This window comes from Sinocyclocheilus anshuiensis, unplaced genomic scaffold, assembly GCF_001515605.1.
Source record: "Sinocyclocheilus anshuiensis isolate Anshui unplaced genomic scaffold, SAMN03320099.WGS_v1.1 scaffold179, whole genome shotgun sequence".
NCBI classification, from domain to species: domain Eukaryota; kingdom Metazoa; phylum Chordata; class Actinopteri; order Cypriniformes; family Cyprinidae; genus Sinocyclocheilus; species Sinocyclocheilus anshuiensis.
Window position 1 is genome coordinate 1,716,449 of NW_015549577.1, and position 19,259 is coordinate 1,735,707.

Consider the following 19,259-nt stretch of genomic DNA (forward strand, 5'->3'; position numbering starts at 1 on the left):
AGTCTCTCTGAGAGCGGCTCGGAAGAGAGGGGCGGGGTCAACAGAGCTCATTAACATTTAAAGGAAAATGCTACAAAAACGGCTTGATCTGAAAAGAGCTGTTTTTGACAGGGTAAAAAAGGTGTTTTTTACATTACCATTGAGAAATTTTAACCAAAGTATGTTATAGACTTTTCATTAAGACCTTAAAGAATCATATCAACTTATATCAAATGGGCATCCGATGACCCCTTTAAGAAACCAAATAGATTTTAAATAATCACTTTTATCAATCACTCATATGTGCAGTTATAATTAAGTTGCCTAACAAAGCATGTTAAAGGTGTCATATGATGTTGCTAAAAAGAACATTATTTTGTGTATTTAGTGTAATGAAATGTGTTTATGCGGTTTAAGGTTAAAAAAACCACATTATTTTCCACATACTGTACATTATTGTTGCTCAAATGGTTCAAAAATTTTAGGTCAGTAAGTAATATATTATAATATAAAAATAGAAAACTGGTATTTTAAATTGTAATAATATTTCACAAAATTACTGTTTGTACTGTGTTTCAATCAAATAAATGCAGCCTCTGTAAGCATTAGTACGGTGGCCGAGAAGTGCAGAGCAAATCACAATTCTGAAAACAAAATAACAAATTACAAACGCAAATCTGAATTGTTGTTGTGCTTTCTGAATTGTTATTTTGTTTTTTAGACTTGCATTTGCGTTTGTAATTTGTTATTTTGTTTTCAGAATTGTGATTTGCTCTGCACTTCTCGGCCACCGAGACTATATAAAAAAAAACATGAAAAAATCTTAAAGCCCCCAAACTTCCATTAGTCTCAAACCTGACTGCGTTTACATGATGTTAAACACACAAATTATTTCTTTAGTCCGACTAAAAGCAAACTTTCTTTTGCACTTACTATTCACCGAGAAAAGCCCACAAAAGGAAATGAAAGCTTTTAATTGTTGGCATATGGTATGTAAATTAGTACAATGGACATCTTTGGCTGTAGCATCTTATGGTTTCTTCAGTCTCTCAAGTCATGAATACCACTTTTGAAAGATTGTATGCTAACATTGTGTAAATGCAATTCAATTTTGAAAAATATGCTTTCTGTTCCATGGACTTGTGCTCTATCAAGCTAAAACTGCTCCTTTTACTTATTTTGTTTGGTCTGGTTTGGTGAGATTGTCAAATATACAGATTAGCAAATATACAGATTATTTGACCACATAATGCTGTGATTGATCAGTCAGAATCAAGTATTCCAAAAGGCCGTGTAATGTGATTCTATAAAACTGCAGATTTCCATTCAGTCAACAGCACTGTTTAAAAAAAAAGTCATTGTGACTAAACACAGTGTTGTTCAATTCCAAGGGTCTACTATGATCATAATTTACAAGAACACTTTCATTTTTTTGCAATTGCTCATTTCCTTTCCCCCAATGAGCAGATATTATTGGCCTGCTGTAGATGAAACCCGAAGCGGTTGGTATAATTGCTTAGCAAATATCTGTGCGTTTATGCCCATATTTACCCATGTAAATTGGCAATGATCATTCCTAAATGACAGCACATCAAAAGTGGAATAGGCTGACTCTATGTGTAGAATTAATTCCTGTGATGAGTTAGGCAGTAATGTCTTTTTTAACCATGAAATTAAAAGCGGAGCACAGCCACCATTGTCTGAATGTTTCTCAAGATTAATTTATTTGTGCCTTGCAAGGAATTGACATGAAGGCAGCAGGTTATTTATTTTTGAAGGTATTGAATGCAATTATGCATAATTTACTGCTATTACTACAGTATGTATATGTAACATGTAATAAGGACACTAAAATAAAGTGTTACCAAAACCAATAAATATTTAAAGCAGGTAAAGCTAATGTGAATAGGTCAAAAGTAAAAAAGCAGGGTGTGCATTTATAAAATACATGCTTGGATTTCTTAAAGGCTGGACTTGTATAACTTGCACAATGCAATTCTAATATTTATCTGCGAGTAGTGCATTTCTTTGTCTTTATAGCCTACAGTCTCTGTTACAGCACTTGACCTCTGGTGACCTCAAGGGGGACTGAAGCTGCAATCAGTGGTTACTATAAAACACAATCTATAACAAGAGTCAAGGTATGTGTAGAGCATATCTGCTTATTCAATCAGTGTAGTTTAGTCTAGTATAGTCCAGTTTAAGTTCCATTAAATATTGATATTAGCTTGTGCATGAACATTCAGGCTACAACGTTCGTACTTATCTTCAGTCTTATCCTCAGTCTTATTTTTGTGATAAGATGCTTTTATAGATATATATCTTATGAATAAATTAGATATCAGCATAAATCTTGAACCCAGAACCCTGAGGACATACAGAGTTCTTTAGAGACAATTGTACTAGTGTGGTAAATAAGATTATTGTGGATTTGCTCTATTAAAAGGGGTTTTACAGAATACCTGCAGTATAAAATGTAGGCGTATTATAATCACAGTACAGACGTTTATTTATTTATTTTCACATCAAGACTTTTTGTAAGTGGGATCAGATCGGAGATTCAGGCTAGGAGTGTTAAACAAGTGTTTATCCACTTGCTTTGCTGATCTCCCAGTTGCAAATTATTGTGAATTATCGAATTAAGCGTCTTGAGGGTTGACTTTGAGCAGTGTTGTGGTTCTGATGATCTGTTACATAATGTTTTTAATTGCCCACATCAGTAATCTTATTTGACATTTATCAAACTTAAGAGCTGATTCAGATTGTACAAGTTTACATATCAGCATTGCAAGTTTTTTATTGGCATATACCTTCACAGAAAACCAGTAACCCAGTTAACAGGGAATGTTCTCAGAACTTTGGTTAATATTCTGGCAAGGTTCTCTCAAAGTTATGAACAAATGTTCTTCCAGTAACATTAATAGAACCTTTGTTCAAAGTTATATTGTCTCAAAATGTCTTGTCTGTTTTTTTTTTTTCAGAACAGTCAAAGAACATTAAAAACTAACATTCTCATATTGTTAGCAAAATTATAAAACTGAATTTTCCCTTTATATTTGCATAACCCAGATTTTTTTTTTTTAACATTTAAAAGACTGGGGACCCTATCATACACCCGGCGCAATGCGGCGCAAGGCGCGGCGCAAGTGTTTTTGCTAGTTTCAGCCCGACGCAGTTCTCATTTTCCCGTCCTGCGCCGCGTTTAAATAGCAAATGCATTTGCGCCCATTTGTGCGCCCATGGGCATGCTGGTCTAAAAAAAGTGGTGTGTTCAGGCGCATTGTTGGCGCATTGCTATTTTGAGGAACTGAAAATAGACTGCGCCATAGACCAACTCAAACCTGGTCTAAAGTCTGGCGCAATATTTGAAGAGTTCAGATGCAAAAGCCTCTAAGTACGTCTGATGAAATTTTTCTTTAAAATTAGCATTTCTTTCTGGCTACTATGTATATGTTTCTATGTAAGTACTGGTACTTCTGAATGGGTTGAGGCTGGGATTTAGCGCATTTGAAGTGAAAGTACTTAATGAACATATACTATGTGTGAAGAGCATTCACTATACTATGTGTGGAGAGCATTCACTCAGTATCGTTATCTCATTTGTGACCAAGATGGCTTTTAGAGGCTTCTGCATTGGAACTCTTCATTGTTTCTTTGTTATTTAAAGAGCGCATTAGTAATATGCGCCTATAGGCGGGTGCACAACGCGCGTACACTTTGCTTATTACACACATAGGGATGCGCAGCAGCTCATAAACATTTTTAAAAATGAAAAATTACATTCCGCCTTGTAGCCTAAATAGCGAACCCACCATGGTGCGAGCGCAACTGGCTTTTAAAGGGGATCTGAGATGAGACTCTGATTGGTTTATTGCACGTTACGACCAGGGCTGGATTGGTAATCGGGCATACCGGGCATTTTCCCGGTGGGCCGACGCATTTAAGGGGCCGACAGAAGGTTTTATTTTTATTTATTTTTATTTTTTGTGCCGAGGACCATCACGCAAGGAAAGCGAGCAGCCAGTGGCCCATTGGTTTGTCTCCTGTATTGATCACAGGAATAAATTTCATTTTAAAATATATTCAAATAGAAAGCAGTTATCTTAAATAATAAAAAATATTACTACTTTTGCTGTCTTTTGGATCAACTAAATGCAGGGTTGGTGAGCAGAAGAGAATTCTTTAAAAAACATTACAAATCTTACTGTTCAAAAACTTTTGACTGGTATAGTGTATATATATATCGAAGTGGTGATGGGCCGCCTGGACCAAAAAAATGCCAGGGCCGATTTTTTGTCCCAGTCCAACCCTGGTTACGCCCAAAAAACACCCATTACTCATTAAGAGAATAGGGACAACCCGTTTACGGTGCGTTTCCACTACAGCGTCAAATCTGCGCTCAGTGCCGCTGGCAACGCTACAACGCCACTGCTTTGGGGCGTGTCAAATGTAGGGCAGAGCACGCCTCTGAAAAACACTCTGTTTATGTTTCATCTTCTTCCTTTCACAGCGATTGGTTGTCGCCCGGCGTTTTTCGCTCGACATTTGCATGAAGTCGAGGAATGCCCAATCTTTTTGACACTCTCAGCCGCTGTCAACGCTTTCTCCGTGCCGCTTTCAATCCCATAATACAACGCGCGAGCGTTTAAGCTCAACTTCCATAGGAATGAATTGAAAATGCTCGCTCCGCTGCGCTCGCTACGTGCCAGTGGAAACGCACCGTTAGACCATGCGCCCGGGCGCGCCGACTGTTTTCCCGTCGTTAAACTAGCAAAAGTGGATTCGGACACGCCCTGGGTGCACCTGCGCCGTGCGCTTTAGACCATGCGCTTAGATCGTTAAAATAGGGCCCTGGATGTTTTGAACATTCGGAGAACCTTTAGAAATAATGTTTTCATAACTTAATGGGAACTTTAATAAAACGTTCTTAGAACATATTTTGTGTTAGCTGGGAAGCAGAGAGGTTCTGGCAAGGCAGTCCTATTTGTAATATTACATCTTTTATGGTGATCTTTTTCTTAAAAGATCATCATTATATCATGTTAAGCTATACATTTGCCATCACATCACATTTGCCATTTGTGGCTTTCTGAAAAATAAAAAATATGGGCACCAGCCACCGATCAGTTAGGTCATATTAGTAAAGATTACTATAATGACCGTGATCTTGGTCATCAATAATGATCTACAAGAGCCCATATTTCATATTGAATCTTTTGGAAACTGATTATTTAAGCCCCTCACACTTTGTAAACATTTTCAGCTCAATCTAAATGAAGCGCTACTCCAAAACATCTTTTCTGTGGAGCCTGGAGGATTTTAAAGTGCCACTGTTAAGCATTTCTTTGTAAACAGCAATTTCATCTACATATATGGGCCAGACTGCATTTTTTTAACGTGGTAGCAATATTTATGATTATTTGATAATGGGATCTGAATAAGTTAACCATCAGCTCTGAAGAAGTGTATTCACCATACTCGGCCTGTTAAAAATCAGCATTTACAGAAGTAAAGTTTCAGCATATATGTAAGGCCATTCTTGATGACAAGCAAGTCCTTGAAAAGTACTTCTGGTTTGATGTGGCAGTATTCCCTGAAATATAGTCCTCACTCTATGTCAGTAAAAGTCAGTGGTGCCGCACATTTCAAAAAGAGTTCAAGCTTCATGACCTCCCTTTTACTGTGGGGGGAAACAACTACACTGTGTGCACAATTATTAGGCAAGTGATGATTTTGACCATATCATCATTTTATCCATAATTTCCAAGTCCAAGCTGTATAAACTTGAATGCTTATTGGAGTGTAGATTGCCTTTTAACCACATCACAGACATGTTAATAGACTTGCAATAGGGCGGCAAGGTTAGCGGTGCACAAATTGCTTTACTACCTACAATATTCTGCATGCTCCTAAGAGACCTCAAGGAGTCTTACATGCACTCAAATATTTGATTTCCATCAGTAAAAATTATGAGCTGTTGGCAAAAGTGCAAAAGCAACCATTCAAGGGGGGTGAAACAGAGATGCATGACTACTAGCCTAGCCAAGAGCAGTTATTCATCATCCTATAGAAAAGAGCGTCACTAGTGCAAGGACACCTTGGCCAGGTGGACAGGTACCTAACAGATAACGGATAAGATCTTGCTCAATGCCATTCCTTAATGACCCAGACATCCGTTTTAAGACTACTGGTTTATTAAGAAGATCAAGTCCTTGATTACAACATCATTTCACATCTTGTAAGCGATAAGGTTGTAGAAGAAGAGAACCAAACAATGGGCTTAAAGTGAACAAATCTCAGAGCACTTCCTGGCATGGATTCTGCATGGAGATTTATTAATTGCAAACAATGCGCATGGTTTAGTATGTGAATACAGACATAACAATGTACTGTAGCTCCTTCATCCAGGCATGCAATGCATACAAACTCTATATTTACAGTAGTAAATATATTGTAGTTTATGCAATTAAGATTTTATTTTGATTAATTGTGCACCTTTAAATTTTCAGATCATAGTCATCATCATATGTGAAGTTACTCTGTTGCAGTGGAGGCCCACGTTATTGCCCTCAGATTAGCTTGCAACCTACAAGTACGCAATTACTATAGTAACCACTGAAGCTACTGAGAGATGGTTGCCCACGGTTGGCTCACCCACATAGAAACATGGCCAGTTGTCTTTCCAGCAGTGCAACTGAGCTTGGTATTGATGGACAAAGTTTTTGTTAAAATGGGTTTTTAAAGGCTGCATCAAGTGCCAAGGTTTAGAGGCATAATTTGGTAATTAACAATCTGGAGCAAGGCAGCACACTTTTTCTTAAGGCTATTTTTGAGTTTTTTGAGGTTCAAATTCACTTCAGCAAAAAAGTACTGCATTCCTGCGAGGTTCATTAAGAGAGGATCCGAAACAAAGTGATACTTCCCAGTCTTGTTTGTTCCCAGTTGTTTTGACATGACATGTGACAGAGTCAGATGTGAGCTATATGTTTATGGAAGTCGAGAATTGTGCTATAAAAAACGATGCAGTCATGTCTGCATTTTGATTGACTGAGACTTGGCATTCCCAGTGTCATAGTTGATCCTCTGCCAGCTCCGTCAGTGCTGGGATAAGTGTCTCTTGACATTTACCGTCTCAGTTTGTCCATGTGGAACAATCTGAGAGAGATTACATGACAGACTGTTTAGAACAGCTCTTGACCAACGTTATTAGAATTGATTGAACTGAAATAAAGTCTCTCAAACTAATTATTTTCTTCCTCCTACAATTGCAACCAAATATAGCCAAGCGAGTTCTTAGATAATATATTCTCTTTATGATGTCATTTCGAACCAAAGCCTTGATAAAATTAACAGGAATAGAAAATTCTCTTATGAATTTTGAGGACAGTCATAAACATTATGGTGCAAATACTCTGAAAAGTTTTACTTTAAAGTGCTCATATCGATTTTGTTATCGCTATTCTATAATTGCTATAATTTTTCTCCTTGAGGCCCACTTAAAACAATTAGTAAAGTTGTTTGTGCCAAAAGCAGTCAGAAATTAAATTAAAATTAAATAGCAGTTGTTGTGCCATCCAGAATTTAATTGAAAATGCTTTTTAATTGCATTGAATTTTATTATATTGAGGTAGCAAACAGGTACATTTAAAAAGAAATTCATTTAAAAGAACTGTAATTTCTAACTAGAAAATTTGCCAATGTTTGTATTTGATATACATTACCATTCAAAAGTTTGGGGTTGGTAAATTTTTAAAAAATGTTTTTGAAAGTCTCTTATGCTCACTAAGGCTGCATTTATTAGATACAGAAAACAGTAAAAATAGTAATATTGTGACTTTTTTTTTTTTTTACAGTTTAAGGGGAAGTCGTGGCCTAATGGTTAGTCGTGGCCTAATGGTTAGAGAGTTGGACTCGTAACCCAAAGGTTGTGGGTTTGAGTCTCGTACCGGCAGGGATTGTGGGTGGGGGGAGTGAATGTACAGCGCTCTCTCCCACCTTCAATACCACGACTGAGGTGCCCTTGAGCAAGGCACCGAACCCCAACTGCTCCGCGGGCGCCGCAGCATAAATGGCTGCCCACTGCTCCGGGTGTGTGTTCACGGTGTGTGTTCACTGCTGTGTGTGCACTTTGGATGGGTTAAATGCAGAGCACTAATTCCAAGTAAGGGGCACCATACTTGGCCACATGTCACGTCACTTTATTTAATATACCTGTTTTCCTTGTTTATCGTTTTAAAAAATGTAATTTATTCATGTGCAAAGCTGAGTTTGCAACAGCCATTATTCAAGTCTTAAGTGTCACTTGATCCTTCAGAAATCATTCTAATATTTAATGCATCCCTGCTGAATAAATGATTTTTTTAATTAATCTTTTAATAATTTTTTTTTTGGACCAGAGTGCAAAAATACTTCTTTTCCAGAATGCATTACTTTTATATTTCTTTGATTTACAATTGACTAAATTCCTTTTCCTGTTATTCCATCTCAGCTTCCTGTAGTATGTGGCCAATACGCATTACGCATTACGTAAATACAGTACTGGGGCAGAAGTTATATACAAATGTATATATATTTAATACATTGAACACTTTTATCTCAAAAGTATCAAGTAAAATTAGAATCCTCCTGATATGACCCCTTTAAAGATCTTGGAAGCAGACTTAGTTATTTCCTCCAGGGGACGGGCTCCACCACGGCCTCCATAAAATGCCAGCACCACAAGCTCATCACCGTGCCCTGTCTGCCTGGATTAGTTCTCTTCCAGGCTGTAGGCGAGGTATGTGTATCCGTGTGTACGTATCTCTGGCTGTCTTTCTGCGCTAGTAAAGCAGAAAGTCACAGCCGGTCTCTATTTTGCAACTATACCTTACACCACACTTATGATTGTAATGTGGATCCTGGAGAATATAGGTCAATGTGTGCCAGAAGGGAAAAAGGAGGGAATTTCATAGATTTTAAAGTTGCACTTCGAAGATTAGATATATCAACAATAGCTGTCTGATACTCTCATATATTTTTATGCCTCTAAAGTTTTCTTATGTAAAATCAGATGTTATTTCAAAACCAACACTTAATTAAAGACAATATTTTCTATTATATCAGTGTAGAAAAATAATGTTGACATTTTCACGTTTACAAATTTTGGTATTTCGGTACTTCCAGGTATTATTATTATTATTATTTTAGTTTGTTGATTTAGCCCTCATGTTATGGTATTTTTTTGGTATCCTGCAACTTATTAGATTTGTGATGTTCCCACGACCTACAAAAAATTTCTTATGAAGTTGTCATTATGTTCAGTTTTTGAGTGAATACTGCCAAAATTATCCAAAAATAATGTTTTTTTTTTCCCTCAAAAACTGAGGTACATAAGCTCAGATCAGTGAGGCCTACATTCAGTTCCAATACAAAACCTGTTCTAACTGAAAGAAAAGTTGACAGAAAGATTAAATCCAAGATCTGGCGATGAAATAGCATAATGAGATATTTAGAAATAAGTTTTAAAAGGCTGGTCATTTTTGACCTGGTACACCAAATTAAGTAAAGGATTTTTTCAGCACAACACAATGGTTAAATATGTGTCCTCTACAGGTTGTTTGGCCAATAGGTATTGTGCCGATCAACATTTTATTTATCCCACTGATTCACTGAGCTTACACTTTGTGTGTTTGTGCCTCTGTATCGGACTGACTCAGGGATATCTCTTGGCCTTGGCCATCCAGTGAGCCATTGGAATCCAATAATTGTAATTTTGGAATCGGACCAGTGCTGACTAGTGCATCAAGACACAGGAGATAGAGGAGTCCTCACTGGCCAATTAATCCTTCTTAGCATGGTCTTAATCAATGGGTTCACTGTTTATCTGAACCAAATTTCCCCTGTAATTGAGCAGAGGATTGGTAATCAGAACTCGCTAGCTGGTGATACTGAAATCTAATAGAAAGTTCGAGTGGGTTTTAAAATACCTGTGCATAGAGCTGTCTGTTTATATCACACTGTCACATCCACCTCACTACTATTTCTTGAACCCTGATACATGCCAGTCAGCGGAACAATTCACTTTCCTTTGGGATTGTGGAGAGAGTCCTCTAAGGAATTCTCTAAAGTACACCTTGCAGGTATTTTCATCTTCTCCATAAACCTATAATAGGAAATAGGCCGTTCTTACCGTTTTTACAGATGGGGCAGCACTGTTCTGGCTCGTACACTGGGTTGACGCACTCCGGTACTGCACAGTCAGCGACCACACAATGCACCTCGTTATTTGGCTCGCAGCGGCACCATTCACAGGGCGAAGGCTAGGGAGACAGAGAAATACGATACGGTGAGAGACTGTTACAGGTAAGATATCACAGTTAAAGTCAACATGAAATTCAAACTGACCCTATTTTCATATATACAAATGCATGTTATTTCAAATAAAAACACTGAATGAAAGTACCTGCTCTATGTCTCCCTTTTCAACTCACCCCTCCAACCTTCTGGCTACTTTATATTATACACTTCCGTTCAAAAGTTTGGGGTCGGTAAGAATTTTTAATGCTTTTGAAAGAAATCTCTTATGATCTAAGAAATCTCTTATGCCAAATTTACACTGCAAAGGTGGCACAGAAGCGCTTCTGAACTGGCATTTAGGTGCTGTACACAGACTGTTTAATGCTATTGAAGTGTGGCATAAATGCATTTACACAGAAATTGCACCTTTATACAGTACTTTGATACTAGGGACTGAGGTGAGTAGAGCAGGCATAATTTAGTCAGGCTTTTATGCGGCATTAGGTCTTTACACAGAATTTTGAGCAGGCACAGAGTAGCCTGAATTTGGCTGTGTAAAGATGCCTCAATTACTCTTATGCTTATTTATTTGATCAAAAATACAGTAAAACGGTGAAATATTATTGCAATTTACAATTTTAAAATGTAATTTACTCCTGCAAAGCTGAATTTTCAGCAGCCATTACTTCAGTCTTTAACATCACGTGATTCTTCAGATTCAATGCTCAAGAATTCTCTCAATGTTGAAAACAGTTGTGCTGCTAAATATTTTTCTGGATTCTTTGATGAATAGAAAGTTAAAAAGAACAGCATTGTTTTGAAATAGAAATATTTTGTAACATTAGAATGTCTTTCACTTTTGATCAATTTAATGCACCCTTGCTGAATAAAAGTATATTCTGCTCTAAATTTAATCGTTCTTCCAGTTTTAAAAACAGATTTAAAAATGGTTGCAAAAACATTACATATTGACTTTAATGGCCCTTTTTTCTTTTTAGAAATAACTAACCATTTTGTTTGCAATAATTAGTGGGATTTTAGCATGCATTAAGATTTCTTAGGTATTGCATGACTTTACATTTGTGAGATCAATTTATAATGACTAATCATAAATAATTCAATCAGACAGTATCTAACCAGTGAACAACAACAGATGTGAGTTGAGACCATCCTGTTCAGGGCATACTTGTCGGTGAAGATAGCTCAGATTAATATGTGATTAGTCCTACATTGGATGTCTGTAATAAAATACACTAATGTATATGAATATTACATGTACCCCAAAAGGCCATGAAATATTAAGTTTCAAACCCATATAGCCTACTGTGCCTTGTAAAAATATTTAGACCCTTAACCAGTTCTCTCTTGCAGAACTGCAAATCCTACACTGAAATTGGGTTTTCTGTGATAATTTCAAAAACTCTACATGCATTACTTTAACATTCCACAGATTTTAATATTCTGCAGAGGCATCTTTCGCAGCAGTGCCAGCTTGAATTCTTTTGGAGTAAGTATGTACCAGCTTCCCACACAGTTCAGGTATGTTTTTAGTCTATTATTTTTGGCTGTTGAGTCAAACGATGCTACTTCACAGATGATATGATAATGTTTGGTGGTGGGCAGTGTTAAATTTGCATTTCCCAAATAGTTTTGAAATTTGGCTGAAATCTTACCACACAAAAAAAGTGTGCTAGCATTACTGTCAATTAAAGGAATAGTTCACCCATGATGGATTTGTTTCTTACAAACACGCAGCTCTTAATAAGACATTAATTGATGGATTGGAGTCATATGGATTACTTGTGGATTATTGTAATGTTTTTATCAGCTGTTTGGACTCTCATTCTGACGGCACCCATTCACTTCAAGAGGATCCATTGGTGAGCAAGTGATGAAATGCTAAATTTCTGTTCTGATGAAGAAACAAACTCATCTACATCTTGGATGGCCTGAGGGTAATTTTTTGTGGGTGAACTATTCTTTATACATCCATAAACTCCACACTTTTTTTTGCTTAATGGGTATTTGTTCCCCATTTGTGCCACAGTGTACACCAGTGTTGTGCCGATTTGGTTGACTAATGCACCTTTCCTCCGTTCTCATCTCCTGAACTCTGCAGCCTCTTCAAAGTGATCGATATGCTCTCTCTGGTTTCTCTCACCGGTCTCCTTTATGTTCGCACAGAGAGTTTTGAGATATGACCTTTTCAAGGAAGTGTCTAGGTGGTTTGATGTACTGTATCTTCCACATCCTGATAATTGAACCAGCAATGTCCACTGGGACATTCAAACTCTCGGATATTATATTGCACAATTTTATTCAAATTGTTGCACTTATTTCAACTTCCACAGTAGTATTTTTTAAATATTCTCAAGTCTTTATTTTCACAGCAGTCCTTTAGAATAATGGTTCCTTAACTGTGGGGTTCCTCTCCAGAGAGTGTGGAAGTTATTTTAATGATTCACAGGTAGAGGCCAATTGTGAGGCAACTTTGTCATCGTTATGGCAATTGTTTCCCATCTGTGCAAATGTAGAAATTATGCAGCATGGGGATTGAAAATTTATGCAAACAGCATATACTGTATATGTTTTTGTATAACATAAAACATATATAATTTATTCAGTAATAATTTCAGTACTAATTTCAGTAGTTAAAAATAGACAATTCTGATAAATAGGATATATATGCCTATGCCATAGTCTGCTTATCTGATATATATTGCACACAGAACTGTAAAGCACTTTTTCGATCTGACTTTAAGCTCTTATATGATTGGCTGACTTTACACAACCTCTGGGAGTAGGCAGAAACATGTTTTTTTCATCAGTCTGCCTGGAAACCAAGTCGTGTTTACAAAGTACTGGGATGATTCAGCAAGCGCTTGTGAGCAGGAACTAAACATGGGATTTGCAAGCATTTGGTTAGATTTTTACATTGTTACAAACAATGCAAAACAAATTATATTTTCAAATAAATGTTGTTTTGAACTTTCTATTCATCAAAGAATCCTGGAAAAAAATATCACTTTTCGCAAAAATATTAGGCAGCACAACAGTTTTTAACACTGATAATAATAAGAAATATTTCTTCAGCATCATGTGACACTGAAGACTGGAGTAATGGCTGTGGAAAAGTCAGCTTTGCCAACACAGAAATAAATTACATTTTACAATATATTATTGCACATTGTGATATATTATATTGTAGCTCTCTAGTGTTTCATTCATGAATTTCTTGTATTCACAGAGGTGACACTGGCTCATGTAAATGCCAGCGTGGATCATGGCTGAAGGTCTCGAGGACAGACAAGAGATCAGGACCCCTGTCCTCGCAGCGGTCATGCCCTTTGGTCTCTGCACACTGTGTAAGTGGCACGGACACTAATAATCCTCTGTTCTCCATTGATAACAGCATCCGGTCCATTGGGACAGGAGCTTGTGAACTTGCCCATACAAATCATTTGTAATTGTGCCAAACTCCTCGTAGAGCCAACACAAGGCAAAACAAAACAAAAAAAGGATACAATGGACAGCAGTGGGTATGAGCATCTTGTTTTCATAGCTTGTACAGTACTGAAGAGAATGCTGAGATTAACAGCTCAAAAACTGACAATGAACTTGAACCTTTTACTTTGATAAGGGCACTTGAGCAAAGTCTTAAATGGGTATTATGAGATTCAAAGTGTACATGCAGTACTACTGAAAAACCATCCTTACATAGTATTCATTGCATTCATTCAGTACAGGACAAGAGGGTCACAAAAAATACTGAAAAGACTCTTTGTGTAGCTAGGCCTGGATCACTCTAATTGTAACGGCTTTACTCTTCCCAGAATTATCTACTTATAGTATTATATATTATTCTGCAACATGGCTCCAACAAAAATGTAAGCAAAACAACTGAAAGGAAAATCCATAGTCATTTCATGAAAGGAGTACCATTTACCTGCTGAAAAATACTGCTTAACCAGAATAAGAATGCTTGCTGGTCTTAGTTGGCCTCAAAGCCAGGACAAGCTGGTGTTCAGCTGGTGTACCTGCTAGATGTAGGTTTCTTAAGCTGATAAGCTGACACATAAAATCTCTCAAAAACCAGCAAACCAGACCAGGATCAGACTGGTTTAAGTTGTTTCTTCAAAAGGATTTCAAATGCACTAAACACAAAAAAGTCTAGCTTACTTACATCATTCAAAATTAATGATTACTTTTGTGTATAGTGTTGAGTAGCTATTGTATATAATGCCTATAATAGAATTGCATTGGACTAAAACTTACTGACATGTCTCACACAGGGTATAACAACTTCCAAAAAAAGTTTTGATCATCCACTTTTTGTGGATTTCCCCCCCACACCTTGTTAAACTTGTGCATGGCATTCCCAGTCAATTCCCTGTATTCTACAAAAAAAAAAAACAGCTTATAAATTTTTCATTATGCTATATTATTAAAAAACATTGGATTACATTTTTTTATCAACTTGTTTTCTTTTAATTTGCACAGGTTTTGTGTTTATTCTTGGAACTGATTGATCATTAGCCTTGACTTATGCACCTCAGTTTATGAGTGAATTATCCACAAATAATGCTTTTTCATTCAAAAACATTTTAAAGTGTGTGTGTGTGTATGTGAATACTATTATTATTATTGTTATTATTATTCATATTATTATTATTATTATTTTTGTTTCATAGAATGGCTCCATTTATTCTCAAATAGATCACTGACTCATCGTTTTAGCACTAATTATTCAAAATGTTTCAGTTCACTTCACTTCAGAGAGCATGTTTGTGCTGCTTCCAAGGCAACTGGTGATTCGTTTTGATGTGTGACCAATAGTGGTTTCATTTACTTTGCTTCTTATCTCTTACAAAGCAAGCATATCCGTCTCATGGTGATGAGGACCCTGTTCTAGCGATTATAACATTGCTACATGCATCAATCTAATATATACTGTGGGTGTGTGTGTATATATACATAGAGCAGTTCACTTATTGGAAAAAGATATATGAGAAGTCATGCTTCCCATGTAGTCTTAAAGCAGTTGCTACTGGTGTAGAGAGAGTGTTGAATGATGTATTTGGCATTCTGCAGGTAGCGATCTCAGTCTGAACATTTATTGATAGGCAGATGACTGTATGAGCACAATATTCTGTAACTGCACAGGGTTACACGTGTAAAAGGACGTCTGTGACATTTTTGGTCTGTTGTCCGATTACATTGATTACTTCATGGCTCATGTGATTAAAAAGATTTCATTTCTGAGGAAATGCCTCAAATATTAGGACGAGTTAGCTAATTTTACACCTGACCAGTTACATTTAGATTCATCAATGCTGTGTGAATCAGTTTAACACTGATGGTTTTATCTCGTCACGCTGCAGAGAATGAGGAAGCATACTCTTTTCTACTTCAGTGGACAATGACTTCTTCAGCCTGGGCCTGCACTGTTTCAGAATCAGCCAAGATTCAAGAGCTTTTCAGCAGCCATTACTCCAGTCTTCAGTGTCACATGATCCTTCAGAAATCATTCTAAAATGCTGATTTGGTGCTCAAGAAACAATTGACAACAGTCATGCTGCTTAATATTTTTGTGGAAACTGTGATACATTTTTTCCAGGATTCTTTGATTAATAGAAAGTTCAAAAGAACAGCATTTATTTGAAATCTTGTACCATTGTATATATTTTTAAGGTAACGTTTGAACAATTTATTGCGTCCCTGTTGAATAAAAGTATTAATTTCTTTCTTTCTTTCTTTCTTTCTTTCTTTCTTTCTTTCTTTCTTTCTTTCTTTCTTTTTAAATCTTTGAGCAGTAGTGTAAGTGACTTTTACATGAATGGTAGTGAAGCATGAGAAGTTTGATGGTTAAATGTCTAAAATGCTTGTTAGTTCGTTTAATCAGTCTGTGTGACAAAATCTGTGGAAATTAAAAGAATAAATAAAAACACATTATTTCATTTATGACATTATTTTCTCACCTTTTTTCCTATACCTAAGCGTATATATTTCATGGAACAAAAATTAGAAGATTTAATAATTGTTTATACAGCTTGTTTACATATAACAACAAGTATCAAGTTCAAAATTAGACCAAAAAAATATATAATTATATAAAGGCACCATAGGACTCATGGCCAATGGCTAGAAGAAGTTATCAACTGATAACACCAGTAAAAAAAAAATCTATCATATGGCTTAATAAGACTTATAACTCACAAGTCATAAGAACAAGTTACTTTTATCATTCTGTTATGGTGTTTTGACAGACATGGTCACTTCTATTTTGTTTAACAGAAATTCTAATTTTGTGTCCCACAGACAAAATAACACCTGGGAAACATTCCAAACTATGGGTTTGGAACACCATGAGGGTGAGTAAATAATGACAGAATTTCCTCTATGGGGCCTCACCACTGAATTGTGTGGGCATGCTGGCTCTAAAGTGTTAAAAAGATGTCAAAACGGGTTATATTCACTAATGGTGCCACTGATGGCTCATATGCACTAAGCTTGAGTCATCAGATCCTCATGAGTTTAAGCACAGATGCTGAGCTGCATCGTTCTGACAGCATTCTGGGAAATGTAGTTCCAGACATAGGGGTGACTAAAGGGCTCATGCGAAATGCTTTCAGAAAATGTTAAAGATCACGGTGGGTTGCAAAGGTTGCATTCCTATGTGACTATGTTAAAACAACACCAGGATCGGGGAATACAAGACAGAGAGGATGGTGGGAAAATGAAGATACTGAAGTGACCACTGATTTCAATTTGAAGCCATTGGAATATGATATTAAACTTACTGAAACCATTTCATAGTTCCAGTTTCTGCCGGCCTATTTCTTAGCTTTTAATCAGTGTTTTAAATTAAAACCATGCTGTTCCTCAGGCAGCTGGATCGGAAAATCAATTTAAGCAATTCATTTCAGGTGCTTTTTATAGCTATTTCCTCTCACAGGTGTCAGAGTTTGCGAGTACAGTCACTAATTACTGCTCACTGTAGCATATGTAGATGAGAGGGCAACTTACTTTGTGTGTATGTATGTGCATGTGAGAGAGAAAAAGAGGGATACATGTTAGTTGAAACATTTTTAAGCAATAAACTATAGAACCCTGTTTCTGCCACAGAATAAATAAATAAAAATGGTAATTATGACTTTTTATCTCACAATTCTGACTTTTTCTTGCAATTCTGAATTCATATCTCACAATTCGTACTTTGTTTCTTGCAATTCTGAAAACAAAAAGTGAGAATTGTGAGACATAACACAGAATTGCAAGATGTAAACTCAAAATTCTGAGAAAAAAGTCACAATTGCGAGATTAAAAAAAATTACTTTTTCTCACAATCCCGAGTTTACATCTCACAATGTACTTCTTGCAATTCTGACTTTTTGTCCACAGAATATTTTATTTATTTTTTTGCCATGGAATGAAAAATAAAAAAATGTAGTTGTGACTTTTTATCTCACAATTCTGACTTTTTCTCGCTATTTTGTGTTTGTATCTCACCATTCAGACTTTTCTTCTCAGAATTGCGAGAACACACAATTACCTTTTTCATTCTTCTGTCCTGTGGCTGAAACAAGCTTCCATACTAAACCGATTACTCTACATATTTATTTTAATAAAGTTGCAGCCTCTCGACAGTGATAAACACTGCCTTGTATTTGACGGAATTGAAATGGACAATTCCTCGTTGAATATTCAGCATGAAAAATGCACCACTGCCTTTTCTGAGGTGTTCTTTTGCTGAAGCTTTGAGCGATATTTGTGACAAGACAATTTGAAGCCTTGAAGATAAGAGTGTTATCTGATTCATTTACAAAACAATGTTTTGAATGCTTGAAAAATCCAATGAAGGTGCTCAGATATAAGACCTTATGAAATGTCTAATTTGTTTTTGCGTACTTTTTAATCTATAAGCCATTTCCTCAAAATCTTAATTTTCTCACCCTCTCTCAAAGGTATCCCCCTCTCTGGTGATCCCAGGCGCACAGACGGGATTGTTGAGAGATCATATCCCGGCCCTAGTCTTTCTGCCTGGGATCTGAACTCACCCTATAGCTCCGGCCTCTTGCTTGTAGCTGAGCAGTGGCTGGGGGTGCGGCGGTGAAGTGGCTCCCTTCCACGGCTGCTGGGGAACCCTGTAGGTGAAACACCTACTGAGGGTAAGTTTCAGAGCTCTTAGGGAATATAACAGGTAACACTTTATGTCGATAGTCCACTTTAGACATTCTATTAACAGTAAGTAACTTTGCAACTACATGTCAACTAGCAGTTAGTAGAGTATTAGTAGACTGTCTGCTTAATATCTTCTAACACTTTCTTTGTCGACTTATTCTACTAACCCTAAACCTATCCTAACAGTCTACTCTGAGAGTTAGTAGACATCTAGTTGCAAATTAATGAGAATTAGTTGACATGTAGTTGACATGTAGTTACAAAGTTACTTATAGTTAATAGAATGTCTAAAGTGGACTATCGAAATAAAGTGTAACCATATAACACAACAGCAGAAAAGGAACCACTACCCCCCCCAGAACCCCAATCCCACTGCCCCCTAAAATCAGCTAAATTTACCACTTAACCATATGTTTTATATGTTCTTACACTCATAGTACAATATATGTTGTTCTTGTGTAAAGTGGCCCCAAAATGTATTTGGACACTTACAGTTTCTTTACATTAAACTATAAACCAAGTAGTATCTGTAAACAATTTTTTTCAGAACTAACTAAATTGTATGCAATTATTAACCAACTGGTCCCACTACTGTTCAAAAGTTTGGGGTTGGTAAGATTAAAATATATATATATTATCTTATGCTCACAGAGGCTGCATTCAATTGATCAAAAATACAGTAAAAACAGTAATATTGTAAAATGTATTCTTATGATGGCAAAGCTGGATTTTCAGCAGCCATTAACTCAGTCATTATGATCCTTCAGAAATCATTATAATATGCTGATTTGGTTCTCAAGAAACATTTATTATTATTATCAATG

General features: G+C 36.5%; 1 protein-coding gene across 1 annotated transcript in view; it reads right to left on the minus strand.

Moving 5' to 3' along the window:
• LOC107657506 (von Willebrand factor C domain-containing protein 2-like) overlaps positions 1-19,259 on the minus strand; it is a 29,579-nt gene that overhangs the window by 3,199 nt on the left and 7,121 nt on the right. The window contains exon 3 of the mRNA XM_016445611.1: positions 10,148-10,277. Coding sequence (XP_016301097.1) covers positions 10,148-10,277 — 130 coding nt within the window. The remainder of the gene's footprint in view (positions 1-10,147; positions 10,278-19,259) is intronic.